This window comes from Lepidochelys olivacea (genome assembly GCF_965140295.1).
Source record: "Lepidochelys olivacea isolate rLepOli2 genome assembly, chromosome: 26".
NCBI classification, from domain to species: Eukaryota; Metazoa; Chordata; order Testudines; family Cheloniidae; genus Lepidochelys; species Lepidochelys olivacea.
The window spans coordinates 15,712,537-15,738,646 of record NC_140436.1 but is presented as its reverse complement, the minus strand read 5'-3'; the positions used below and the strand labels follow the sequence as shown (position 1 = coordinate 15,738,646).

The following is a 26,110-nucleotide window of genomic DNA, read 5'->3' as shown; positions in this document are numbered from 1 at the left end:
CGCATGCTTCAGGGCTGCAGTTGATCACCTGTAGGGGTCAGGAAGGAATCTTTCTCCCAGTGCCCAACTGGTCAGACCCATCAGAGCTTGCCCACGGTGGAGCCAGGACACTGTGGGAGAGGCGATGCGGTGCACGTGTTTGGAGGTGGCACAGAGAATCTGTCCTAGATGCCCAGCGAGTATGCCTTTCCCCCAGGTCAGACTGGCAGGGACCTGGGGGGGTGATGGGGGGAGTATCGCCTTCCCCTGCAGTTGGGGGGAGCAGATTGCCTGCTGGCATCATCTGGGCATGTTGCACCTAGTTAAGTTCCTGCCCTCTCAGGGGCCTCGGGCATGGGTGCCCCTCAGTCTCTCCTGGTCTGGGCTTAGACTGGGTGAAAATTACTGGCCTGTGCTGAACAGGGGTCCTTCTGGCTCAAGAGTCAATGAAACAATTTCATCCCCAAGTGCTTAGCACAGGCAGGAATCCTTTACACTGAAATGCAGCTGCCTCCGTGGGGGAGCACAGCCGCTGTGCAGCAGCTGCACCAACGGCCCAGTGTGGGGTAGAGACGGAGGAACCCTGCCCCAGGGTTCCCATTTGCAAGGTTAAACGCAGACAAAGGCAGAAGGGTTAGAGCAAGGTTTAAATATAATTCAGGTAGGAAATTGTCTTGTAAACACTGAGAGGCGGGTTCCATCCGGCCCCAGGGCCAGAATCTGCCTGGAATTAAACACAGCAAATCAGAGCCCCCAGACTTCCAGGGATCAGAGACATGCAGGCCCCCCAGCTCGGCCTGTCCTAGGGGCTGACAACTCACTGGGCAAGGAAAGTGCATGAGCTCCCACAGGGGCCCGAGTGATGGGGTGTCTCGCTGGGGCAGCACTGAGTGTGAGGAGTGAGCGCCCCCTAGCGCTGAGCTAGGGCTTTGAGGTCAGTGCTGAAGGTGGGGAGCCCCCAGCACACTCCCTGAAAACACCCCTGGCTCTGCCCTGGGGCAGGCACTGAGTGCGTGGGGAGAGCGCCCCACGCTATGCAGGGTTCCCATCCCCCCAGCCCTGAGCCGCTGGCCTGGCCCCTCCAAGGCGGTGGTGGTAGAGGTGGGGAGATTTGAAGATTCAAAGGGTTGGGGGCTATCCAGCAGCAGAACCCCCCGACCCGCATTGAGTCAGAGAGGAGTGACTCCCCTGGCAGTAGCAGCAGCTCGGTGCCCCCTGGTTCTGCCCCTCAGAGGCGGTGGGAGGCCGTGGGGGGGTCCCCTGGTCCCTGGTCCTTGTCCTGGAAGCTGGGGTTCCTCACGGTCAGGCTGCCATCAGGGTGCCTCTTCTCCGGCTCCGGCTGTGGGGCCTTGGCCAGGGCTGTGGTGGGGCTGGCATTGGGCCCTAGGGTACAGGAGGGGCAGGTTAGAGCTGGGTGGGATGGCAGACGCCATGGCCAGAGGTACCACAGGCAGCTCCCCCCGTGCCAACCATGGTGCCCCTGTGCCCTGCCTCCTTCCCCCCAGCTCCGACCTCGGAGCAGGAGGCCTGGGTGTTGAACAGGTGGACATTGCAGGGTAGTGGGGCAGGCACTGTGGGGCAAGCGGGAAGCACGGGGCGAGTGGGATGCTGTGGGGGAAGCAAGGAGTGCAGGGCAGCTGGGTTGGGCGCTGGTGGGCAGCACGGGGTGGATGGGGCACTGGGGAAGGCAGGACGGGTGCGATACTGTATGAGTACTGGGGGCAGATGGGCAGCGCGGTGGCTGGGGGGAGGGCGCTGGGGGCAGGTGGGCAGTGCGGGCGGCCGAGACGAACACTGGGGGCAGGCGGGCAGCGCAGTTGCTGGAGGGAGGGCGCTGGGGGCAGGTGGCCAGCGTGGGTGGCCGGGGTGAGTACTGGGGGCAGGCGGGCAGCGTGGCGGCTGGCAGGAGGGCGCTGGGGGCAGGCAGGCAGTGCGGCGGCCGGGACAAGCACCGAGAACAGGCGGGCAGCGTGGGAGGCTGGGACGAGCACTGGGGGCAGCCGGGCAGTGCGGGCAGCCGGGGTGAGCACTGGGGGCAGGCGGGCAGCGCAGCGGCCGGGGGAAGGGCACTGGGGGCAGGTGGGCAGCACGGGTGGCTGGGATGAGCACTAAAGCAGGCAGGCAGTGCGACGGCCAGGGGTAGGGTGCTGGGGGCAGCTGGGCAGCGCGGGTGGCCGGGGTGAGTACTGGGGGCAGGCGGGCAGCACGGCGGCCGGGGGGAGGGTGCTGGGGGCAGACGGGCAGTGCAGCGGCCGGGACGAACACTGGGGGGCAGGCGGGCAGCGTGGTTGCTGGAGGGAGGGCGCTGGGGGCAGGCAACCAGCGCTGCAGCCGGGGTGCGGATGCTAGGGGCAGGCGGGCAGCGCATGTGGCCGGGGTGAGTACTGGGGGCAGGCGGGCAGTGTGGCGGCCAGGGGAAGGGCGCTGGGGGCAGGTGGGCAGCGCGTGTGGCCGGGGTGAGTACTGGGGGCAGGCAGGCAGCGTGGCGGCCGGGGGAAGGGCTCTGGGGGCAGCCGGGCAGCGTGGCGGCCGGGGGGAGGGCGCTGGGGGCAGGCGGGCAGCGTGGCGGCCGGGGGAGGGCGCTGGGGGCAGCCGGGCAGCGTGGCGGCCGGGGGGAGGGCGCTGGGGGCAGGCGGGCAGCGTGGCGGCCGGGGGGAGGGCGCTGGGGGCAGCCGGGCAGCGTGGCGGCCGGGGGGAGGGCGCTGGGGGCAGCGGGGCAGCGTGGCGGCCGGGGGGAGGGCGCTGGGGGCAGCCGGGCAGCGTGGCGGCCGGGGGGAGGGTGCTGGGGGCAGCGGGGCAGCGTGGCGGCCGGGGGGAGGGCGCTGGGGGCAGCCGGGCAGTGTGGTGGCCGGGGGGAGGGCGCTGGGGGCAGGCGGGCAGCGTGGCGGTAGGCACCGAAGTAGCTGAGCAGCACGGGTAGGAAGACCAGGCCATGCAGCAGGCCCAGCAGCGTGATGAGCAGGTTCAGGCGGAAGAAGAAGATCTGGATGAGCTGGGCCTTGGCGAACGCCAGCACCACGATTCCCGGCAGGTTGGTCATGGCCACGCCAGCAAAGACCTGCAGGGTAGGGGGTTGGTCAGAGATGGCTCCGGCCACCCCCTCACAGGCCCTCCTTCCCCGGGGCTGGCCGGCCCCGACCCCCCACCTCGCCCCGCGGCCCCCCACTCACCGCGCTGCCCATGTTGACGGTGGCCTCCTTGGCCCTCTCCAGCCGGGTGGGCTGGGTGCTGACAGCGAAGGCCCGGGTCAGGTGCGACACGAATTCCACCGAGATGCCCACGGCCTGCAAGGGGCACAGGGAGTTAGCAGGGCTGGGGCTGGGGCAGGCAGGGCTGCAGCAGGCTCACAACGCCCCCCAGCACCCACACCCTCTGCCCACAGCACCCAAACCCCATGGCCCCCCAGCACGTGCAGCCCGCTCAGCACCCATACCCCATGCCCAGGATCAGAGACCCTGCCCCATGGGGCACAGTGGAAGAGGGCAGCGAGGGGGCACTGGGCCTGCTGGGTAACAGGCTCTCCATACAGCACTGAATCAAGGACCCACACACCCACCAAGTCCTGTCCCAGCATGCAGTGGGCTTCGGGACATCACAGCCATGCCCTCCCCTACCAGAGCTGGGTCCTGTGGCCACCTGTGAACGGCAGCATGGGAAGGGTGGGGGGATGCTGGGAAGCAGGCACCTGGGGCTGGAGGTCGGGTGCTGGGTGCCAGGCAGCCAGGGCTGGGGGTTGGGTTCCTGGGGATGGAGGCTGGAAGCTGAGTGTCCAGGTCTGGGTGCCAGACAGCTGGGGCTGGGAATCAGGGCTGGGTGCCAGGGGCTGGAGGCTGGGTGCCAGAGACTGGAGGCTGGGTGCCAGGTGCCTGGGACTGGAGGCCGGGTGGCTGGAGGCTGGGTAATGTGTGCCCAGGGCTGGGTGTGCAGGGCTGGAGGCTGGGTGGCTGGGTGCTGGGTGCCCAACACTGGATGCTGGGTGCCCGGGGCTGGAGGCTGGGTTCCCAGGGCTGGGTGCCAAGGACTGGAGTCTGAGTGCCAGGTGCCTGGGGCTGGAGGCCGGGTGGCTGGAATCATAGAATCATAGAATCATAGAATATCAGGGTTGGAAGGGACCCCTGAAGGTCATCTAGTCCAACCCCCTGCTCAAAGCAGGACCAATTCCCAGTTAAATCATCCCAGCCAGGGCTTTGTCAAGCCTGACCTTAAAAACCTCTAAGGAAGGAGATTCTACCACCTCCCTAGGTAACGCATTCCAGTGTTTCACCACCCTCTTAGTGAAAAAGTTTTTCCTAATATCCAATCTAAACCTCCCCCACTGCAACTTGAGACCATTACTCCTCGTTCTGTCATCTGCTACCATTGAGAACAGTCTAGAGCCATCCTCTTTGGAACCCCCTTTCAGGTAGTTGAAAGCAGCTATCAAATCCCCCCTCATTCTTCTCTTCTGCAGGCTAAACAATCCCAGCTCCCTCAGCCTCTCCTCATAACTCATGTGTTCCAGTCCCCTAATCATTTTTGTTGCCCTTCGCTGGACTCTCTCCAATTTATCCACATCCTTCTTGAAGTGTGGGGCCCAAAACTGGACACAGTACTCCAGATGAGGCCTCACCAATGTCGAATAGAGGGGAACGATCACGTCCCTCGATCTGCTCGCTATGCCCCTACTTATACATCCCAAAATGCCATTGGCCTTCTTGGCAACAAGGGCACACTGCTGACTCATATCCAGCTTCTCATCCACTGTCACCCCTAGGTCCTTTTCTGCAGAACTGCTGCCTAGCCATTCGGTCCCTAGTCTGTAGCTGTGCATTGGGTTCTTCCGTCCTAAGTGCAGGACCCTGCACTTATCCTTATTGAACCTCATCAGATTCCTTTTGGCCCAATCCTCCAATTTGTCTAGGTCCTTCTGTATCCTATCCCTCCCCTCCAGCGTATCTACCACTCCTCCCAGTTTAGTATCATCCGCAAATTTGCTGAGAGTGCAATCCACACCATCCTCCAGATCATTTATGAAGATATTGAATAAAACCGGCCCCAGGACCGACCCCTGGGGCACTCCACTTGATACCGGCTGCCAACTAGACATGGAGCCATTGATCACTACCCGTTGAGCCCGACAATTTAGCCAGCTTTCTACCCACCTTATAGTGCATTCATCCAGCCCATACTTCCTTAACTTGCTGACAAGAATACTATGGGAGACCATGTCAAAAGCTTTGCTAAAGTCAAGAAACAATACATCCACTGCTTTCCCTTCATCCACAGAACCAGTAATCTCATCATAAAAGGCGATTAGATTAGTCAGGCATGACCTTCCCTTGGTGAATCCATGCTGGCTGTTCCTGATCACTTTCCTCTCATGCAAGTGCTTCAGGATTGATTCTTTGAGGACCTGCTCCATGATTTTTCCAGGGACTGAGGTGAGGCTGACTGGCCTGTAGTTCCCAGGATCTTCCTTCTTCCCTTTTTTAAAGATTGGCACTACATTAGCCTTTTTCCAGTCATCCGGGACTTCCCCGGTTCGCCACGAGTTTTCAAAGATAATGGCCAGTGGCTCTGCAATCACAGCCGCCAATTCCTTCAGCACTCTCGGATGCAACTCGTCCGGCCCCATGGACTTGTGCACGTCCAGCTTTTCTAAATAGTCCCTAACCGCCTCTATCTCCACAGAGGGCTGGCCATCTCTTCCGCATTTTGTGATGCCCAGTGCAGCAGTCTGGGAGCTGACCTTGTTAGTGAAAACAGAGGCAAAAAAAGCATTGAGTACATTAGCTTTTTCCACATCCTCTGTCACTAGGTTGCCTCCCTCATTCAGTAAGGGGCCCACACATTCCTTGGCTTTCTTCTTGTTGCCAACATACCTGAAGAAACCCTTCTTGTTACTCTTGACATCTCTGGCTAGCTGCAGCTCCAGGTGCGATTTGGCCCTCCTGATAACATTCCTACATGCCCGAGCAATATTTTTATACTCTTCCCTGGTCATATGTCCAACCTTCCACTTCTTGTAAGCTTCTTTTTTATGTTTAAGATCCGCTAGGATTTCACCATTAAGCCAAGTTGGTCGCCTGCCATATTTACTATTCTTTCGACTCATCGGGATGGTTTGTCCCTGTAACCTCAACAGGGATTCCTTGAAATACAGCCAGCTCTCCTGGACTCCTTTCCCCTTCAAGTTAGTCCCCCAGGGGATCCTGGCCATCCGTTCCCTGAGGGAGTCGAAGTCTGCTTTCCTGAAGTCCAGGGTCCGTATCCTGCTGCTTACCTTTGTTCCCTGCGTCAGGATCCTGAACTCAACCAACTCATGGTCACTGCCTCCCAGATTCCCATCCACTTTTGCTTCCCCCACTAATTCTACCCGGTTTGTGAGCAGCAGGTCAAGAAAAGCGCCCCCCCAGTTGGCTCCTCTAGCACTTGCGCCAGGAAATTGTCCCCTACGCTTTCCAAAAACTTCCTGGATTGTCTATGCACCGCTGTATTGCTCTCCCAGCAGATATCAGGAAAATTAAAGTCACCCATGAGAATCAGGGCATGCGATCTAGTAGCTTCCGTGAGCTGCCGGAAGAAAGCCTCATCCACCTCATCCCCCTGGTCTGGTGGTCTATAGCAGACTCCCACCACTACATCACTCTTGTTGCACACGCTTCTAAACTTAATCCAGAGACACTCAGGTTTTTCTGCAGTTTCGTACCGGAGCTCTGAGCAGTCATACTGCTCCCTTACATACAGTGCTACTCCCCCACCTTTTCTGCCCTGCCTGTCCTTCCTGAACAGTTTATAACCATCCATGACAGTACTCCAGTCATATGAGTTATCCCACCAAGTCTCTGTTATTCCGATCACGTCATAGTTCCTTGACATCACCAGGACCTCCAGTTCTCCCTGCTTGTTTCCAAGGCTTTGTGCATTTGTATATAAGCACTTGAGATAACCTGTTGATCGCCCCTCATTGCCAGTATGAGGCAGGAGCCCTCCCCTCACAGACATTCCTGCCTGTGCTTCCTCCCGGTATCCCGCTTTCCCACTTACCTCAGGGCTTTGGTCTCCTTCCCCCGGTGAACCTAGTTTAAAGCCCTCCTCACTAGGTTAGCCAGCCTGCTAACTGGAGGCTGGGTAATGTGTGCCCAGGGCTGTGTGTGCAGGGCTGGGTGCCGGGGGCTAGATGCCGGGGCTGGAGGCTGGGTGCCCAATGCTGGATGCTGGGTGCCCAGGGCTGGAGGCTGGGTGCCCAAGGCTAGATGCCGGGGCTGGAGGCTGGGTGGCTGGGTGCCAGGTGCCCAGGGCTGGAGGCTGGATGGCTGGGTGCCGGGTACCAGGGGCTGGGTGCCCGGGGTCAGCACGCACCGTCACCAGGTTGATGAGGGAGATGGCATTGTAGCTGATGCCCCAGAGCGTCATGGCACCCACGGTGTCCACCAGGATCATGACGATGGTGAGCAGGTTGATGAGGCCCGAACGCAGGTCCATGCCCAGCAGCACGCAGCAGATGGCGAAGGTGGGCACCAGGCAGAGCGCCAGGTTGAAGAGGCCCTCGCTGACGATGGTGAGGTACTGCTCGTAGAACACGTAGGTGACCCTGGGGGCCGGGCATGGCGTGAGACAACAACGAGCCCCCCCGAGACCCTACCCTGCCTCCGACCTGGGACACAGGCCTCTGGACAGTCCCCCCTGGATCCTCCCCTGCCTCCCCCTTGGAACAGGGCCCCTTGGACGGCACCCTGGGACCCTCCTGCTTCCCCCCGGGACACAGGCCCCTGGACGGTCCGTTCCCCCCCGCCTCCTCCTGGGATGGCCCCCAGGACCCATCCCCCTGTGCCTGGGACATGGCCCCCCAGATTGCCCTCAGGACCCCCACCTTGCCCAGGACATGGGCCCCTGGGACCATCCCCTGCCTCCCCCTGGGACATGGGCCCCTGGACAGCCCCCCAGGACCCTCCCCTGCCTCCCTCCTGGGACACGGGTCCCTTCCATGGTCCCCCGGGACCCATCCCCCTGTGCCTGGGACATGGGCCCCTGGACAGCCCCCTGGGACAATACCCTCCCTGCCTCAGGGACATGGGCCCCATTGTGCTGCCCCTCTGCCCCTGCTCTCACTGGACTGGCCCCAGCCCCAATCCCTCTAGACATGGGCCCAACCAGGCTGCACCCCACAGGGACCCAATGGGCATCCCCTCCCCCTTCTCCTCATGGGACAAGGCAGCAACATCCTTATGGGAAACACCCCCCAGAGCGCCCCCCCGACCCCTCTGTGCCATCTGCCCCCTCACGTGTAGGGGAAGACCCGGAAGCTGGGGTCGGTGCCCGGCACCCGCCGCATGGAGTGGGTGATGTTGGTTGCCAGTTCCCGCACTGCCCTCAGCGCGGCCGTGAACTCCTGGGAGTTAGTGAGGGGCGTGTGGTAGGCCATGAACCGCGAGGCTGGGGGAGATGGGGGGGTAAGACTACTGTCCCCTGGTTTGGAGAGCTCCCCTGGGACCCCCACTCCTCCCACTGTCCCTCTCCTCCCATATCCTGGGACCCCCTCCCCCACTATGCTCTCACCCCTATATCCTGGGATGCTCTCCCTCACTATGCCCTCCCAGTGCCCTCCTCCCCCATATCCTGGGAACCCCCCCATGCTTTTCTTGTACCCTCCTCACTACCCAGACTGCCGGATCCTGCCCCCAGTGTGGTCCCACAGGGCCCCCTTGTGCCCACTCTTTCCCTGGCATGCGACAGGCAGTGGGGCTGGACCCCCAGCGCTGTGTGGCGCAGGAGGGCAGTGTGGTCCTGATGCCCCCAGGAGGCAGACTGCTGTGTGCCATTCCCCCCTCCCCTGGGGGCAGGCCCTCCCCACCCATCTCACTGCAGAGGGGGTCTCCCCCGCCCCATGCGTGGGTGTGCCCAGCGCGGCTGGTACTTACCCTGGATCTCGCCGTCCGGGCCCAGCTTCACAGCGGTGTCGTAGGCACCCAGCCCCCTGGGTGGGGATAGGAGAGGGGTGGGTGAGAGCGGGGAGGGGCAGGGTGACCCCCCGCTACATGGGAAGCTCTCCTCTCACCTGAGTCTGCCTACAGTCTGAGCTGCCCACTATGGGGAAGGGGGTGCCTGGAGAGGTCCCCAGCGGGGCAGATGTGGGGTCCCTGTGTGGGGCAGGGCTGGGCCCCAGGGTGCTGGCCTGGGGCTCCGAGTCCAGCCCTATCAGCCAGGGTATGTGTGTCCTACACTGCTAGCCAGGCTGGGGGACAGAGGTGGGGTTGGGGGTACGGGCTGGGGGTGCTGCTAGCCGGTCCCAGAACGCCCCTAGAATGGCAAACTGGGGGGGAGGCAGAGTGAGGGGTCAGTTGGAAGTGTTTCCCTGTAGGTTGGCCCAGCACTAATGGCCAGCGCCCATAGGTCCCGCCAGAAGGCTGCGCCCCGCCCAGCACAGCCGCGGGCCTGGCGAGAGCTGCAGGCGCCTGTGACAGTCAGTTACTCTGTGTGTGTGTGAGAGACACCCCTGGCCAGCAGGAGGCGCCGTCTGCCTGACCCCTCACCAGCAGGGGGCACTGTGCGTCTGTCTATCTGACCCTTCGCCGGCCGGGGGTGCTGCACATGTGTGTGCCTGTCTCACTCCTGGCCAGCAGGGGGTGCTGTGTGGGGCATGTGCTGCACCTCGATCCCAGCCCCACTGCCCGCAGGGCATGTTTCCAGCCCCTGCCGCCGTCCCAGCGCCCGGCCCTGCCCCCACCAGCACCTACCCCTTGGGACAGTTGAGGTTGGGCATGTCATGCAGGAACCAGGGCAGGAAGTGGTTGAATTGCTCCACCGAGGGGCGAATGACCTCGCTCAGGTTCCTCATGCAGCTGAGCGGGCAGCTTGTGGTGGCTGCGGGGTGAGAGGCCAGGATGGTGAGGGGGTCGCAGGGCGAGAATGACGGGCGGGTGGGCATGGGGGCTCTCCTCACCCAGAGGAATCCCCCGGGTGGATCAGACCTGGCTCTGCCCAGACCCGTCTCCTCTCCCACGGGGCCAGTCCCAGGGACGTGCCAGAGCCCCCATCCCATGGCTGTTCTGGAATCACCGGCCCCTTGGAGCTGTTTCTCCCAGACCCTGTCAGGCCAGGGCCAGCTCATGGCTAGGGATGGGAGGGCTCAGATCCCTGCTGCTGCTTTATCCCTCCAGGGAGCTCCCGCTGCAGTCGCGGCCCAGGTCAATGCAGGGCTCTGCTCAGCTCTCAGAGATCTAGTGGCCGGGAGTTCCACAGGCTGCACGGAATCGAAACCCAGAGTGTTGTGCCCTTCACTGCTTGTGCAGGATGAGCTTTGCACCCAGCCATGCCCTTTGCCATCCCACTCTGGCCAAACTCCCCCCCGCCCCTCCCAGCCACCTCCTGCCCCCCACTCCTGCCCCCCAACACACACTAAACAGAACTGAGTCTGGCAAGCGCTGGCAAAATCGCTTTGGGCTGAAACCTGCTTTCCAGTGTGCCTGCAGGGCTGGCCAGACCCCACTGACTCGCTGCCCCAGCCTGCCCCCACTGGGATCTCATGGCGATCTGAGGGGAAATCCAGCTTTTCCACCTGCCCCAAACCCCTGGGGTTCTGCCCGGCCCCTAGCATTGGAATCGCCTGGCCGTGGCATTCAGCAGTGGCAGCCAGACGCCATCGGGGCGCACAGGGCCCGTCTGTCCAAGGTGTGGCTGTGCCGGGACGGTCCTGTCTCGCTGCGGGGTGAGCCCCCTTCTCCAGCCTTCCCTCTCCCCAGACTGCAGGGGCCCTGCCTTGCCCTGCCCCACAGGGCACCCCCCCCCCACATCTCTGACCCCTCTCTCTGCAGTGACCACCTGCCCCCTTGTCTGGGGGGTCACAGTGCCACACCCGCCGGGGGAGCAGGGTCCTGGTGTCCCTTTCCGTGCCCAGCCCTGGGCAGCACAGTCAGGTTAACCCCCCAGCGAGACCTACTGTTGGTGGAGGGGCAGAACTGCCCCCCGCTGGAGCTGATGCGGCAGCATCTCGACAGAGGATGGAGCCAGTCAATAAAGTCATCCACCCAGGACGAAGCTGGGATGGCCAGGTAGGATCTGCACGAGAAGCAGGGGTGGCTGGTTAGTGGGGGCCCTGCCTGCGGTTGCAGGCCCAGCCGTAGGGCACCACGGGCCTACCCAGGCCAGGGTAGGGACAGAGCTGGACAGGAGGCAGCCGCCGGTGTGGGCTGGGGGACCCGGCTCAGATAATGACGTAGGTCCCAAGCAACCATCAGAGGCGCCCGCCTTTGTTCAAACAGAACAAATCCACACAGTGGGGCGCCCAGAAGACTTGGGGTTGAGGGTACCGGCAGAGCGAGGGGTACCGGCAGAACTGGAGGCATGGGCATTGGGGCAGAGCAAGGGGTCCTGGCAGAGATGGGGCGATGGGGCGGAATGAGGCTGTAGGGCGGAGCGAGGGGCCCTGTCAGAGGTGGGGGGAGGGGTTCTGGGGCAGGGCGGAATGGGGCTGTGGGTGGGAGCGAGGGCCCCGCGGAGCCGGGGGCCGGGGGCTGTGGGTGGGAGCGAGGGCCCCGCGGAGCCGGGGGGCGGGGGTGGGAGCGAGGGCCCCGCGGAGCCGGGGGCTGTGGGTGGGAGCGAGGGCCCCGCGGAGCCGGGGGCTGTGGGTGGGAGCGAGGGCCCCGCGGAGCCGGGGGGCGGGGGTGGGAGCGAGGGCCCCGCGGAGCCGGGGGCCGGGGCTGTGGGTGGGAGCGAGGGCCCCGCGGGGCGGGGGCTGTGGGTGGGAGCGAGGGCCCCGCGGAGCCGGGGGCTGTGGGTGGGAGCGAGGGCCCCGCGGAGCCGGGGGCCGGGGGCTGTGGGTGGGAGCGAGGGCCCCGCGGAGCCGGGGGGCGGGGGTGGGAGCGAGGGCCCCGCGGAGCCGGGGGCTGTGGGTGGCAGCGAGGGCCCCGCGGAGCCGGGGGCCGGGGCTGTGGGTGGGAGCGAGGGCCCCGCGGGGCGGGGGCTGTGGGTGGGAGCGAGGTCCCCGCGGAGCCGGGGGCCGGGGGCTGTGGGTGGGAGCGAGGGCCCCGCGGAGCCGGGGGGCGGGGGTGGGAGCGAGGGCCCCGCGGAGCCGGGGGGCGGGGGTGGGAGCGAGGGCCCCGCGGAGCCGGGGGCTGTGGGTGGGAGCGAGGGCCCCGCGGGGCGGGGGCTGTGGGTGGGAGCGAGGGCCCCGCGGAGCTGTGTGCGGCCCCACGGCTGGGCGCCCTCTCCCCGGCCCCAGGGTGCTCACACGTTGGGGAAGCTTGTGGCATACTGGATCTTCTGGGTCAGGGAGTTGTTGTCGCAGCCGGCGCTGGAGCAGGCCCCGTTCAGGCCAGGCCCCGTGGAGAAGTTGTAGCCGCCGGTGGTGACGAAGTAGGTGGGGAGGCCCACCGTGAAGTATTGGTTCAGGTACTCGAAGTATTGCACCATGTAGGAGTCCTGAGGAGACAGCGCAGGAACCATCGTGCCAGCTCCCTGCCCTGCCTCCCGGAGGGGGCAGCTCGGTTGGCTCGAAGACTGCGCCCCGCCCCGCCATGGCCCTGCCCACCGCCATCTCCCCGCCTCGCGCTGGGCACCAGCCGTGGCTAGCATGTCACCCCTCCACGGGCTCCACAGAACAGGGCTGGTGCCCCGGCATGGCCTGCCCTCCCAGGCACCCCCCAGACTGGCCCCCACAGAGCTGCCAGGCCCAGAGCTCCCAGTGGGGTCGCAGCCCCAGGAATCTCCTGCCCCAGGGCAAGCTGGTGTCTTTGAGTGGGAGATGGAGCAACTTCAGGGCTATGGGGCACCCCACACCTCCCTAGTCCCCGCCCAACCCACCAGGCGCCTGTCTCCAGCCAGCCTCCTTGAAGCCCGGCACAGGGCAATGCCCCCAGGGGAAAGCGAGCCACACACGGCTGGAAGGTGCCCAGATACCCTGGTGATGGGGGTGGCAGAAAAGCCTGGGCGGAACAGGACAGAGTGTGACAAAGTGGGAACGTTCTTAATGTTTTCTCTGAATACTGTCTGGGTGCCTCAGTTTCCCCTAGGCATTTCTTAAGTCTCTAGGTGGTGGGATAAAGGTGTGCGATTGTTGCAGAGCCCTAGAGGGCAGGTGTGATGCTGTCTGCACAAAGAATGGCCGACACCCTGTCTCCTGGCCACTGATGGCCTGGGCCCTCCCCTGCAAAGGTGCCAACTGAAGGGGTTGGAGAACAAAGAGACCAGGTGACTTCCTGGCCCGGGAAAGGGACAAAGCCCAGAGGAGGAGAGGCTGGAGGGAGTTTCAGTTTGGGGCTGGCTGGGACATGGAGTGAAGGGCAGACATGGTTGTCTGGCTCACTGCCCCCCAAAATGGACCCGGCTAAGGGGTCCTGTTCTCTGCACCTACAAGGTCTGTTTTAGACCATGTCCCTGTCGTCTAATAAACCTTCTGTGTTACTGGCTGGCTGAGAGTCCCGTCTGACTGCGGAGTTGGGGGGCAGGACACTCTGGCTGCCCCAGGACCCCGCCTGGGCGGACTCGCTGTGGGAAACGCAGGGAGGGGCAGAGGAGGCTGAATGCTCCAGGAAGGTGGAGCCGGGGGAGCTGTGTGTCCTGAAGACAGGCTGCTCCCCGAGAGGAGACTGCCCCAGAGTCCTGCCTGGCTTCATGGGGAGCAGCTCCAGAGCATGGCCCAGGGACCCCGTGACACAGAGCTGCCCTGTTGGGGCTCCCGGGAAGCTGCCAACATGGGTGGGTGGGGTGCAACTGGCCAAGGGGCATCAGGGCCAGGCAGCGCCTGGACAGGGCCTGTAGCCCAGGCTCCAGGCGCCCTGTGAGAGCCGCGTGGCCCACAGGACCCGGGCAGACAATGGGCACGTGGGGGGGAGGGGGGGTTCTCACCTTGGGCAGCGCCAGCTCCTGGTCCAGCCCCACAGGCACCTGCAGCGCCAGGTAGATCCCGGCGCAGAACGTGAACAGGAAAAGCAGCATCTGGTGGGGAGGGGACACCGTGGTGAGAACAGCTCTACTGTCCCTCCCCCCAGCACCCTCCCCTTCCCCGCCTCCAGTCCCTGCCCTCTCCCTGCCGCACAGCACCCCAGCCCCAGCACAAGGGCCCAACCCCACCCTGGCATCCAGGCCCCCTCCCTGCCCCCTGCGCGTGGCCCTCGCTCACCACCAGGGCCCTGACGGTGCAGTTCAGCAGCGCGGGGGTGTAGACGCGCCGCATGAAGGGGCGCAGCAGCCCCTCGCTCCGCGCTGGGCACCCCGGCTTGCTCAGGCGGTGGCAGCAGCAGAGGTCGAGGCAGGCGGCCTGGGGGCAAAGGGGGTGTCAGCAGCACGAGGGCGCAGGGCACAGCCCTGCCAGGACGGGGAAGCCAGGGGACGTCTGTCCGGCCAGCAACCTGGACGCAGGAGCCCTGCAGCCCTAGCCCTGGCCCGGCCCAAGGGGCGCCCGGCCCTGCCCGTAAATCTGCCTGCTCGGTGCAGCCGGGGAATGGCCCCGCCCCTTCCCTCCCCATGCCCCCCGGCGGGCGCCCCGCCCCTCCTGCCCCCCAGCCCCCTGTCCCCCAGTGGGTGCCCCTCCCCTCCTGCCCTCCAGTCCCCTGTCCCCCAGTGGGCGCCCCTCCCCTCCTGCCCTCCAGCCCCGTGCCCCACGGCAGATGGCCCTCCCCTCGTGCCCCCCAGCCCTGTGCCCCACAGCGGGTGCCCCTCCCCTCCTGCTCCCCAGCCCCATGCCCCACGGTGGGCACCCCTCCCCTCCTGCCCCCCAGCCCCATGCCCCCCGGAGGGGGCACCTCACCTCCTGCCTGCGGGCGTCAAGGGAGACCAGTGCCACGAACATGGACATCTGGAGCAGGAAGTCAAAGAGCACAGCCAGGGCAGCATTGAGGGCGAAGGTGCGAACTGCGGGCATCCGTGTCAGGGAGCCTGTGGGCACGAGAGCTCGTGAGCAAGGGAGGGGTCTTTGTGCCTGGGGGGAGCAGCTCGTGAGTGTGGGGGAGAGGCGCTGTGTGCACCCGGAACTACCCTGGCCAGCTAGCATTTCCCGGCACGGGTCCTGATGCCCCAGCCATGGCCCGGCAGCATACCAGGAAGGGCACAAGCAGCCATGGCGCTGGGCACCCCCAGGTGCCCCACACCTGGGCCCAGCCCTCCCCCAGCTCAGGCCCCCCTACCCTGCGCCACGGGGCACTCACCCAGGAAGAAGCAGGTGGCCTCGGAGAAGCTGCACAGCAGCATGCTGGGGGCCACAGTGCCCAGCACCCGCCCGACGTGCTGCTCCCGCCGCTCGCCTGGCTCCCGCACCGACCTCTGCAAAGCACCCGCCAGGGTGAGGGGAGGGGCTGGGTGTTGCCCCCCAACTGCCCCGCCCCCTGGTAGGGGCGTACCCCCTGCCTATTGCACCTCCCACCTGTCCTGCCAGTGGACCTCGCCCCCCAAACAGGACCTGCCCCAGCCTGGTTTTCTTCTTTACATCACCTGCTCCCACAGCCAGACAGGGTCGATCCCCATCCCCCCCGCTGCTGTGGGAAGGGCCCCTCTGACCCCCATGCTCATGAGGGTCAGTCCCTGACCCCAGCCCCCTCAGCCAGGCCCCAGTGGGACACCCCAGCCCATGACCGATGGGATATCCCCAGCGGGCCCCAGGAGCGATGGGATGCTGCCCAGTAGGATGTGCCAGGAGGGGGCACTGCCCTGGGGTGTGGGGGATGGAAGGGATTCCCTGGAGGACTGGGCATTCTGGGGGGCTGGGCTGGGTGTTCTGGGGGGGCTGGGTGCCCCAGCTCACCTGGTACTCCAGCACAAAGATGAAGATGTTGTCAGCGCCCACAGCCAGCACGAGGAAGGGCACCACCTCGAGGATGACGAGGGAGGAGGGCAGCCCCACGTACGCGTAGAAGCCCATGGAGGAGAACACGGCCCCCAGCACCACCAGGACCCCACCCAGGCCCAGCGTCACCTTGGAGTCCACCTGCAGGGGGCAGCGCAGCAGGTCAGGGCGACTGGCACCCGTGGGGGACAGGGACTCTCGGGAGTGATGCGGAGACGGGGTTGCAAGGAACGGGCTGGGGGGCTCGGCAGGGGGCGTTCTGCCCTGGTGCTCAGGGAAGGCTATGGGGCTGGGGCTGTGCATGGCAAAGCCAGGGAGCACTGGGCTGTGGGGCCGGGGAGCCGGGGCTGTGCAGAGATGCGGGGTGCATGCAGTGGACCCTGGTCTTTCTGTGGCGGCTGATTGAGTCCGTTCCAAGCTGCGCAAAGGGACCCAACCAGCTCTGGAGACCGAGAGTCCCCCACAGGCAGCCCCAGCCCCCTACTCTGCAGGGAATGGCCAGTCCCCTCTCCAGGGCCCGCTCAGCCCCAGGGCGTGCCAGCAATGGGTGGGCGCAGGGGTGCTTGGCTACTAAAGACTGGAGTAAAAAGAAAAGGAGTACTTGGGGCACCTTAGAGACTAACCAATTTATTTGAGCATGAGCTTTCGTGAGCCACAGCTCACTTCATCGGATGCAGACTGGAGAGACTGGAGTGAGACACAGGCCAGCAGACAGACACTGCCCTCACCGCAGGCTCATGCCAGGGCCCCATCCCAGTCCCCTGCTTCCCAGCTGGCACAATGGGCCCAAAGCAAGCCCCAAAGCCTCCCACCAGCCCCGCTGCCCCCGTACCAGGATACGCCTGCAGCTGGAGTACTCGCCCAGGGCCAGAGCGATGTAGAGGAAGATCACCAGGTAGCTGATGGCGAAGATGGGGATGTCCTCGGCTGTGGTGCGGTTAATCTCATCCTCCAGGGAGCGCTGGGGGGTAGGGGGTTAGAGACAGGCAGTGCCACGGGGGGAAGGGGCAGCGCCCGCTTCCCATGGCCACTGGCTGGAACTGTGCCCGTTGGAGCCAAGAGCTGTGCCCTGGGGCCTCCTATGGGGCTAGAGGGCTGGGCTTCCCCCATGCACCCTGAAGTGCCCTCTGTTTGCCCCTGCCCTGGCTGTGGCTGTCCCTCCCCCATCCCTTCCTGCTGTCCCCCCTCTCCCCCCAGCCCCAGTCTGGCATCAGGAAATGCCCTGTGCCCAGCACCATCACCCGCGCATATGCCCCCAAACCAGAGCTTGTCCACTGTGCCAGCAGCAGAGGCTCATCCTTGGCCTTTAATGGAGCAAGGAGAGGGGGCAACAGGATGTGGGGGCCACTCTGGGCTGGGGGATACTCCAGGCTGGGTGGAGCACGCTGCACCCTGTGCAGTGTTGGGGTCCTGGCTCCAGAGACCCCAACAGACCTGAACAGCCCTGAGCCATAAGAGAGTTCCTGATGGGGGGGTCTTTGAGCCCCCATTGTCCAGGGTTGGCACCCCAGGCCCTGGCCCCCAGCCGGGTGTCTGCGATGCCAGGGCCTGTCGCTACCCCAGTACCTCGGCCATGTAGGCGACGGTGTAGTTGTGGGTGTGGGCCCGCTGGAACTCCCGCACCACCTGCAGGAAGCGCTGCTCCCACAGCAGAGCCCAGCCATACTCTGCCTGGCTCCGCAGGTAGTTGTTCAGCGAGAAGGTGAGGATCAGTGCCTGGGCCTCCGAATAATCTTCACCTGGCGGGGGAGGGCACTGAGAGCCGGCAGGCATGGACATCCCCCTCCTCCCGCCAGCCCTCGGCGCTCAGCCTCCTGCCCCTGCCCACAGCAGCACCCGGCTCACAGGAAAGGAGCTGGGCTGATAAGGGAGATCATAAATATCCAGACTTTGCCACCCTGCCCCACCCGGGCACCTTCCAGCTCAGGATTTAGGGCCACTTCCCAAACACCAGCCCCCCCGGGATCAGTGGGAGAGGGGCAAGGAGCCTTCCAACATCACTGACAGGCAGCGGTGTGGTAGCTGGCTAACCCCACACTGCAACGCCTGCTGACCGCTTAAGACAGGAAGTGACAGTTCTGTACCCAGTTGATACTGCCACAGGGTGGAGGGAGTCGGGGGGCAGGCTGAAGTCCCTGGAGCACTGGCTAGGACGCCAGGGTCCTTAGCAGAGTCCTGGAATCTCCAGTGGCCCCAAGCAGCCAGAGCCTTGGTTCCGGTCTCCTCCTCCAGATGGCACCTCCAGGAGCACCGGGCTGAGGCACTGAACCAGCTAAGACGTGTGCCAGGGGCTGGGGGCTTCTCATCCAGATGCCGGGACGCCCCCAGGGCCGGCGATCCAGAGCAGACCTGGTGCTGGAGTCACCCTGGCTGGACTGGCACAATCTGTGCTCGGTCCCACCAGGCCGGATGCAGGCAAGGGGCTCCACGGCTCCCTGCTGCTTCCCACACCAGCCCCATCACCAGCTCCCCCTTGAGCCAGCCCCCAGAGTGGGATGCCTGCGAGGCTCAGCCCTCTCCTGCCCATGCCTTCTGCAGCCCGTCTCTCCAGTTCGGGCTGTCCTCACCCAGAGCTGGACCTTGGCCCCTCCGCGGCTGGCACAGCTGCTGCTCCATGCCCTCGCTGCGTGCAGCCCCGCCCCACTCGGATGCTGCTGCTCATCTCTTCGCCTCACACCTTCTCCGGTGCCTCGGACACCCGCCGCTGGTCTTCTCTTGCCAGGTCCTGCCTGGCTGTCCCCACCCTGCCCATCGCCTCTCCTGCGCTGGCGAGCCCCGCTGTGCTTTGCCATTCATGCCAGCTGGCACCGCTCACGTGGCACATGCCCAACAGATGCAGCTGTGCACCCGCTGCCCTCACGCTGGGGAGACGCTCCCTTTGAACATCCCCAGAGACGCCTGGTTATCCCCTCTCAGCCGCTCTGTCACTCTTCCCCTGGCCGTGGTGCCAGGCTGCTGGGGCGCTGTGCCAACACCTGCCAGCCAACCCACCACATGCTTCCCTTGTGCCCCCCTCCCCCACGGAGCCGTGAGCCCTGTGGAGGAGGTGGGCGGTCGCTGCCCATGAAGCCAAGGAGCTGGGTGCCCGCCTGGCACTGGTGTCCCTTACCTGTGTAGCCACCCACGGCCAGGAAGGGGAAGACAGGCACGCCGTAGTCAGCGATGCAGCTCAGCTGCAGGTTCGTGATGTCCTTGAAGGAGAGCGGCGAGCTGGGGAGGCAGAAGGAGTGAGTGAGAGCAGGCTGCCTGCCAGGGGCACTGCAGGGCCCCCGCACCCCGGGACTCCGGATGCCACGGTCCCATTGGCTCTGCAGCACTGTGTCTATGCTCACTCCTCTGCAAACTGCAGCCTGCCCCAGGAGCTCCCCCTAGGGATGGGCCTGGGGTGGGCGCAGAGAGAAGGGGGGCTGGAGGCACACCGCAGGGTGGGGAGGGGAACTGCGAAGCGGGAGGGTGGAGAGAAGAGATGGAGAAAGCCAGTGACAGGGGAGGAGCTGGCGGTGGGCATGGCAGGGGCAGCAGGAGAGGAAGGTCGGCACCCTCTAACCATCCCCATCTCCAGCCTTTCTGCAAGGGGCACCCAGCATGGCAGAGCTACTGCCTCGTAGGGAGCTCCCCACCCCAGGGCTGAGCCACTGCCAGTCCCCCACAGCACTCCAGGGAGAGACCCCCAGTGTAGATCCAGAGCCTCCCAGCACACATCCCAGCAGGGAGTCCCCCAGAGCCCAGAGCCACCCTGTGAGGAAGTGGGAATTTTTGGCAGTATTTTTGTGAGGCCTACCTGTGACTCAGTTTCCCCTGTACTTTTCATGGCAACCCCATGGGGGCGAAAGAGTTAAGACTGCCCTTGGGACCAGGCAGGAGCTGGGGAGGTGGGAGTGGCCGAGGCTGACCCAGATCTATGGGAAATCCAGGCAGAGAGCTGCACGTAGGAGGGGGCAAGGGATGGGTTCCCCCAGCTCTCACCAGGGACGCTGAGCAGAGGCAGCTGGAGAACAAAGCCCGAGGGGGCTGGGCTGGGGATACAGAGCTGGCTTCTGGGACAGGCAACAGGCCGGCGAGGCAGAGCCTGGCAGGCGCCCGTGGCCGTGTGGCTGGGGGGCACCAGCTTGGCCAGCAGGGTTATGTCTCAGCCTTCACGTCTCTGTGCTGAGCTCAGCCCGGCCTGCACCCAGCTGACCAATCAACCCTGCTCTGCTGGGACAGGCTGCCTGGGGTCCGTGCACACCCCACGGGGCTGCGCTGGGCCCCGCGAGGCTCTGCCCAGCGTCTGGCTCGGCCGCGCTCACTGGGCAGAGCTCCGGGTGCGACGCAGGAGGGCTGGGATGCCATGGCCCACCCTGAAGGAAAAGGGGGACCCCTGGGGGGCTGGCACGCTGAAGTGGTCCCCCGGGGTGTACCCGGTGGAGCTCTGGAGAAGAGCACAGCAAATCTGATTGCCCAGGCATGGAGACCTAGCAACCAGTGCCCCAGAGAGCAGCACTGCCCGTTTCACCGCAGGGGCTGAGCTGCAGCTCGGGGAGCTAAATGTGGGTTGTGGGAAGCAGTTGGGGCACCTGACTTGGGACATAGGCAGGTCAGAGTGATGGGGCTGAGGGCTCTGGGCTAACCAGGATGGACGGGGCTGGATCTTTCTTTTCTCTGGGCTACCCGAGGCCTCCCTGTGCTGTGTCCAGCCGGGCGCCCACGCCGACTGGGTGTCCCTGCAGAGGCTAGTGGAGGGAATGTGCTGCTCCCCGAGATCGTCCCAGTCTCCCTCAGGGGCTGCCTTGGTGGGACTTGCTGAGAGGAGCTCACAGTGGGAAGCCAGGGGCTGATGGCCTAAGGAGGCGGTGAAGCTGCAGGGCTTGTCCTGGAGGAATAGCGAGACTGCCGGGAGTCTGGCTCGCTGAAGGGAGCCTCCCAGAGACTGTGCCATAGCCCCAGTCCCAGGGATCCATGACACTAAGATGTCTGGGAGCTTCCTCCCGGGGACGGACTGGGAAAGGAGAGAGGCACTGAAGAGCCTGACACCGAACTGTCACTGGATTGACTGTGACGTCCGACACTTCGCAGAACTCGGCAGCGCTGTAAGCACAAGAGGCAGCCAGATGGAGACATTAAAGCCAGAATAGCGAAGCCAGACATGATTCACAACCCAAACCAAACACCACGTGCTGGGCCCAGCTGCCTAGGACAAATCCACACTAGCAGACAGCCAGCAAAGCTCCCAAGCCCAGAACTTGCAGGGAGGATGAAAGGGAAAGTGACGGGCCAGGAAATGCTGGCATGAAAATGGAGGTGGTAGGAAATGCATGGAGGGGTGCGCTGAGCCAGGGAATGAGGCAGGAGCTGGGCCGGAATCCCGAGGCCGAGAGGCAACGGGGCAGACCGAGAACGGCTTGGAAACGCACGAGAGAAGCAGAGTGGAAAGCGACTGGTCCTGCTCTGGAAGGAATAGGCCACAGATGTGGGGGGACACAGGGAATAAAGGGGCATCAGTCAAGTCCAAGTCTCTACAGACCGTTAGCGGGTATGGAACCACAACCTTCTGTGTTGACTCCTACCCCCCGAGCCAAAGGGGAGAGCTGTGGGGGGCCCAGGGCTGGACGAGCGGAGGGCTGCAGATCAGGAATGGGGCATTGGCAGAGCTGTATGGGAAGCGTGCACACCACCTTTTCTCCCACACCGGGGCCTGGCACTTACTTGACACAGTAGAGGAAGTGGTCTCTCCAGTCCACCATGCCCGTCTGGCCCCCCTGAGTCTGGCTGGCTGTCATCTCCAGGCGGGTACGGTTGTTCTGGAAGTACTGCACCAGGCTGTTGACGAAGCAGTCAGTGGCGCGGGCGTTGTTGGGGTTCAGGGGGGCGTAGCAGATGTCCTTGAGCGTCACATTCCTGCCGTCCTTCTCCGACCAGACCTCGATCTCCTGCAGCCGCGTCTGCAGCTCCAGCAGGTCCAGCAGGACGGCCATGGAGAGGATCCCGCTGAAGTTCTTCTTGCCCAGGAGAAGGGAGTTGTAGGTGTAGCTAGGGAGGCCCTTGGCCGTGAGGATCACTTGGTTGGTCCTGAAGAAGGGCCCGAAGTTCTGGTCGTAGAAGTCCTTCTCCTGCCGGGCTTGGCTGTCAGGCGAGGACCAGAGCTCCACGGGGTCCGTGGTGAGCTGGATAAAGACCATCCCACAGGAGAGCCCCACCACCACCACGGCTGAGATCAAGATGACCGAGACCGGGTGGGAAGCCACCATGGTGCCCCATCTCCTGAACATCTTCCCCAGGATGCGGTGGGTGGCCTGGCTGAGCCTCTCCGAGCGCTTCGGCCGGTCCCTCGGATGCTGCCGCCCCTCACCGCCGGCCTGTTTGGGCCTGGAGATGCAGCGCCACGTCAGGAAGGCCCCGAAGAGCACGGTGAGCAGGCAGAAGAGCAGACAGCACACAAACAAGATCCCGTCTAGGCTGCCCACCTTGAAGGGTGGGGGCTGGAGCGTGGGGGTGGGGATCTGCGGGCAGGACTCGGCACAGTCCAGGCAGGAGCACGCCTCTCCCTCGTCACTGACGGCCCTGCCGCAGCGCCATGTCTTGCTGTTGAGCGGCACGATGCCCTCCCCGACGACGCCATTGGCGGGCACCAGCTGGAAGTCGATCTCCAGTGGGGCCAGCCCGTTGCTGCTGTCCCCCTGGAAGTCCAGCCAGCGCTGGCTGGTGCACAGGGTGGCACCGTACTTGCCGCACATGGCAGTGATGGCATAGCCACCGGTGGCGGGGATCCGGACGCCCTTGCAGGAGTCATAGGACTGGTCGGCGAAGGTCTGGTTGTAGAAACACTGGTACTCCAGCACGCCCACCTGGCGCACGCCCAGGGCAGAGGTGCGGTTGAAGAAGCGGGTGACGTTGGTGAAGAGGCTCTGGTCGGGGCTGCAGATGTTCTGGCAGTAGATGTTGGCGAAGTTCTCGGAGCAGGCAGGGCAGCGGGTCAGGACGGCCTGGGAGATGGCCAGGCTGAGCTGCAGGGCCACCAGCTGGTTATAGGAGCAGCAGGCATAGGTGGCGGTCTCGCCTGTGTACAGCCGGGGGCACACCTCCTTCAGCTTGCTGAGGGTGGCACCTCTGAGCAGCCGGGCCTGCGTGTTGGACAGGCAGGGCACCGGCGACCACAGCAGGCTCACGTTGACCTCGGGGTTCCGCCCGCACTCGCCGTAGAAGGAGCAGTACCCGGCCTGGTGGATTTCTGTCAGCGCCCCTGCAGCCTGTCCCTGCAGGAGAGAAGGGAGACGGGTTACCAGCAGCGCAGCTGGGGGGCTGGGAGTCACCGGGGATGGGACCTGCCCTGATCCCCCAGCCCCATGACCCAGGGACACCCAGGGCAAGACTGACCCCCACGACCCAACCCCCAACCCGGGGACACCCCAGTGTGAGCCGACCACCTGCACCCTGATCTCCAACCCAGGGACACCCTAGTGGGAGACTGATCCCCATATCCCAACCCTCCAACCCAGGGACACCCCAGTGCAAGACTGACTGCCACAACCCAACCACCAACCCAGAGACACCCCCAGTGTGAGACTGACTGCCACAACCCAACCACCAACCCAGGGACACCCCCAGTGTGAGACTGATCCCTTGCACCCCGACCCCCAACCCAAAACCCTCCCAGTGGGAGACTGACCCCCCCACACACCCTGACCCCCAACTTGGTGACACTCCTAGTGTGACTCTGACCCAGTGCCTTGACAGCACCGCATGACTCCTGCTAGAGTGCGACTGATCCCCAACCACACAACCCCCGACCTAATGAGACCGTCCTCCTCCCCTCAAAGTGAGACCAGCACCAGGCCCTGCACCTGCCCTGCCCTCTCACCCTGCTGAGAGCTGCATGCCCTTTTCACGCTGCCCAGCCAGCTGCTCCCAGCGCTGCCTATTCCCAGACTGCCCCAAATTCTTTTCCACCCCCTCAAGATCGTTTTTTGACCCACCATTTTTCTCAACTTTAAAATGGGGAATTTCCCAGATTTGAGTTTGGAAACCTGTCGGGTACCAGCAGCGGCCCCGCCCTGCCCAGCCCTGGACTCCTGGCAGGATTTCGGGGGAGCTAGGGGCTGGCCCTGGCTAGGTGCTTAATGACTTCCTTGTTTTGGTTTTCACCAAGAAGGTTGGTGGCGATTGGACATCTAACATAGCGACTGCCAGTGAGAATGAAGTAGGATCAGAGGCTAAAACAGGGAAAGACCAAGTTAAAAATTATTTAGACAAGTTAGATGTCTTCAAGTCAAATACATCCTAGAATACTCTAGGGCAAATCTAGTGCCCATCTATAAAAAGGGAAATAAGGACAACCCGGGGAATTACAGGCCGGTCAGTTTAACTTCTGTACCCGGAAAGATAATGGAGCAAATAATTAAGCAATCAATTTGCAAACATCTAGAAGATAATAAGGTGATAAGTAACAGTCAGCATGGATTTGTCAAGAACAAATTGTGTCAAACCAACCAGACAGCTTTCTTTGACAGGGTACCAAGCCTTGTGGATAGGGGGAAGCGGTAGACATGGTATATCTAGACTTTAGTAAACCTTTTGATGCTGTCTTGCATGACCTTCTCATAAACAAACTAGGGAAATGCAACCTAGATGGAGCTACTGTAAGGTCGGTGCAAAACTGGTACGAAAACCGTTCCCAGAGGGTAGTTATCAGTGGTTCACAGTCATGCTGGAAGGACATAAAGAGTGGGGTCCCATAGGAATCAGTTCTGGGTCTGGTTCTGTTCAATGTCTTCATCAATGATTTAGATAATGGCATAGAAAGTACACTTTCAAAGTTTGCAGACGATACCAAATTGGGAGGGGTTGCAAGTGCTTTGGAGGACAGGATTAAAATTCAAAATGATCTGGACAAACTGGAGAAATGGTCTGAAGTAACTAGGATGAAATTCAATAAGGACAAATGCAAAGTACTCCACTTAGGAAGGAACAATCAGTTGCACGCATACAAAATGGAAAGTGACTGCCTAGGAAGGAGCGCTGCAGAAGGGGAATCTGGGGGTCATAGTGGATCATAATCTACATATGAGTCAACAGTGTAACACTGCTGCAAAAGAAGCAAACATCCTTCTGGGCTGGATTAGCAGGAGTGTTGTAAGCAAGACATGAGAAGTAATTCTTCTGCTTTATTCCGCGCTGATTAGGCCTCAACTGGAGTATTGTGTCCAGTTCTGGGTGCCACATTCCAGGAAGGATGTGGACAAATGGGAGAAAGTCCAGAGAAGAGCAACAAAAATGATGAAAGGTCTGGAAAACATGAGTTGTGAGGAAAGGCTGAAAAACTTGGGTTTGTTTAGTCTGGAGAAGAGAGGACTGAGAGGGGACATGAGAACAGTTTTCAAGTACATAAAAGGTTGTTACAAGGAGGAGGGAGAAAAATTGTTCTTCTTAACCTCTGAGGACAGGACAAGAAGCAATGGGCTTAAACTGCAGTAAGGGTGGTTTAGGTTGGGCATTAGGAAAAACATCCTGTCAGGGTGGTTAAGTCCTGGAATAAATTGCCCAGGGAGATTGTGGAATCTCCATCACTGGGGATTTTTAAGAGCAGGTTAGACAAACACCTGTCCGGGATGGTCTCGTTAATACTTAGTCCTGCCATGAGGCAGGGGACTGGACTCTCGAGGTCCCTTCCAGTCCTAGGATTCTATGAATGCACCCCCCACACACATGGGTCTGCCCACAAACATCCTAGCCAATGCCAGTCCCACCAGCCCAGAAACTGGGCACCCCTCAACCACGGAGCAAGGGCAGCCAGCTGAGCTGCCCCTCCACACAGCACCCCCGCCATTGCCGTTGGAGAGACCCCCTCTGGGGGCAGAGGCAGGCATCTTCGGCCAGCGGAGCTGTGATCACCCCCTGCCCACGAGTGATGGGCTCAGACCCCTGCGTAGGGACCCTGCAACTCCGTTAGACCTTTGGACACTGAAAGCCTTGGCTGGATTGGGGCCAGGGCCCCCAAGAGGGGAAAGGCCCCATGTTCTCTCCCCTGCCCCCCTGAGCCAGCCAGTCCCTGCCCTGGGGGTGGATTGGAGCTTGCCCATTCCCTGCCCATCCTTGAAGCTGCCCCAGACTGGCACAATCACCCTGATTTTGGAAGAGATGATGCCAGAGACACCAGCCCAGCCCAGTCCCCTGGGTGGCACCGGCAACCCTTCAGCAGCTGTTCTGTATAAGGGTGCCCTGCCCTCCCCGCACTCCCCAGACCCCACCAAACCAGCTGATGGGGTGGGGAGTGGCTGGCCATGCCCAGGACGCACTCACCAGGCCCAGGGTGGCGCTGAGCAGCACCAGGGTGAGCGCAAAGTGGCCTGGCATCCTCTCAGTGTCGCCAGCGCTGGAGGAGCAGCTGGCAGTGGGAGC

General features: G+C 63.2%; 1 protein-coding gene across 2 annotated transcripts; it reads right to left on the bottom strand.

Moving 5' to 3' along the window:
- Window positions 1-619: 619 nt before the first annotated feature.
- Window positions 620-26,110, bottom strand: NPC1L1 (NPC1 like intracellular cholesterol transporter 1). 2 transcript variants are annotated; one of them, XM_084615019.1, is made up of 19 exons: window positions 26,012-26,110; window positions 21,422-22,968; window positions 18,846-18,946; window positions 17,303-17,475; window positions 16,569-16,697; window positions 15,695-15,877; window positions 15,102-15,216; window positions 14,705-14,832; window positions 14,078-14,215; window positions 13,804-13,893; window positions 12,188-12,378; window positions 10,898-11,016; window positions 9,696-9,822; window positions 8,880-8,935; window positions 8,244-8,394; window positions 7,321-7,552; window positions 3,150-3,263; window positions 2,875-3,037; window positions 620-1,362 (listed from the first exon to the last, which is right to left on the bottom strand). In XM_084615019.1, exons 1-19 carry the CDS (start codon window positions 26,063-26,065, stop codon window positions 1,208-1,210), a joined length of 3,966 nt encoding a protein of 1,321 aa, XP_084471145.1. In that variant the 5' UTR covers window positions 26,066-26,110; the 3' UTR covers window positions 620-1,207. The 2 variants fall into 2 exon arrangements, 1 of the variants encoding a protein (XP_084471145.1); XR_014709704.1 differs by lacking the exons at window positions 620-1,362; window positions 2,875-3,037; window positions 8,244-8,394 and having other exon boundaries at window positions 3,174-3,263.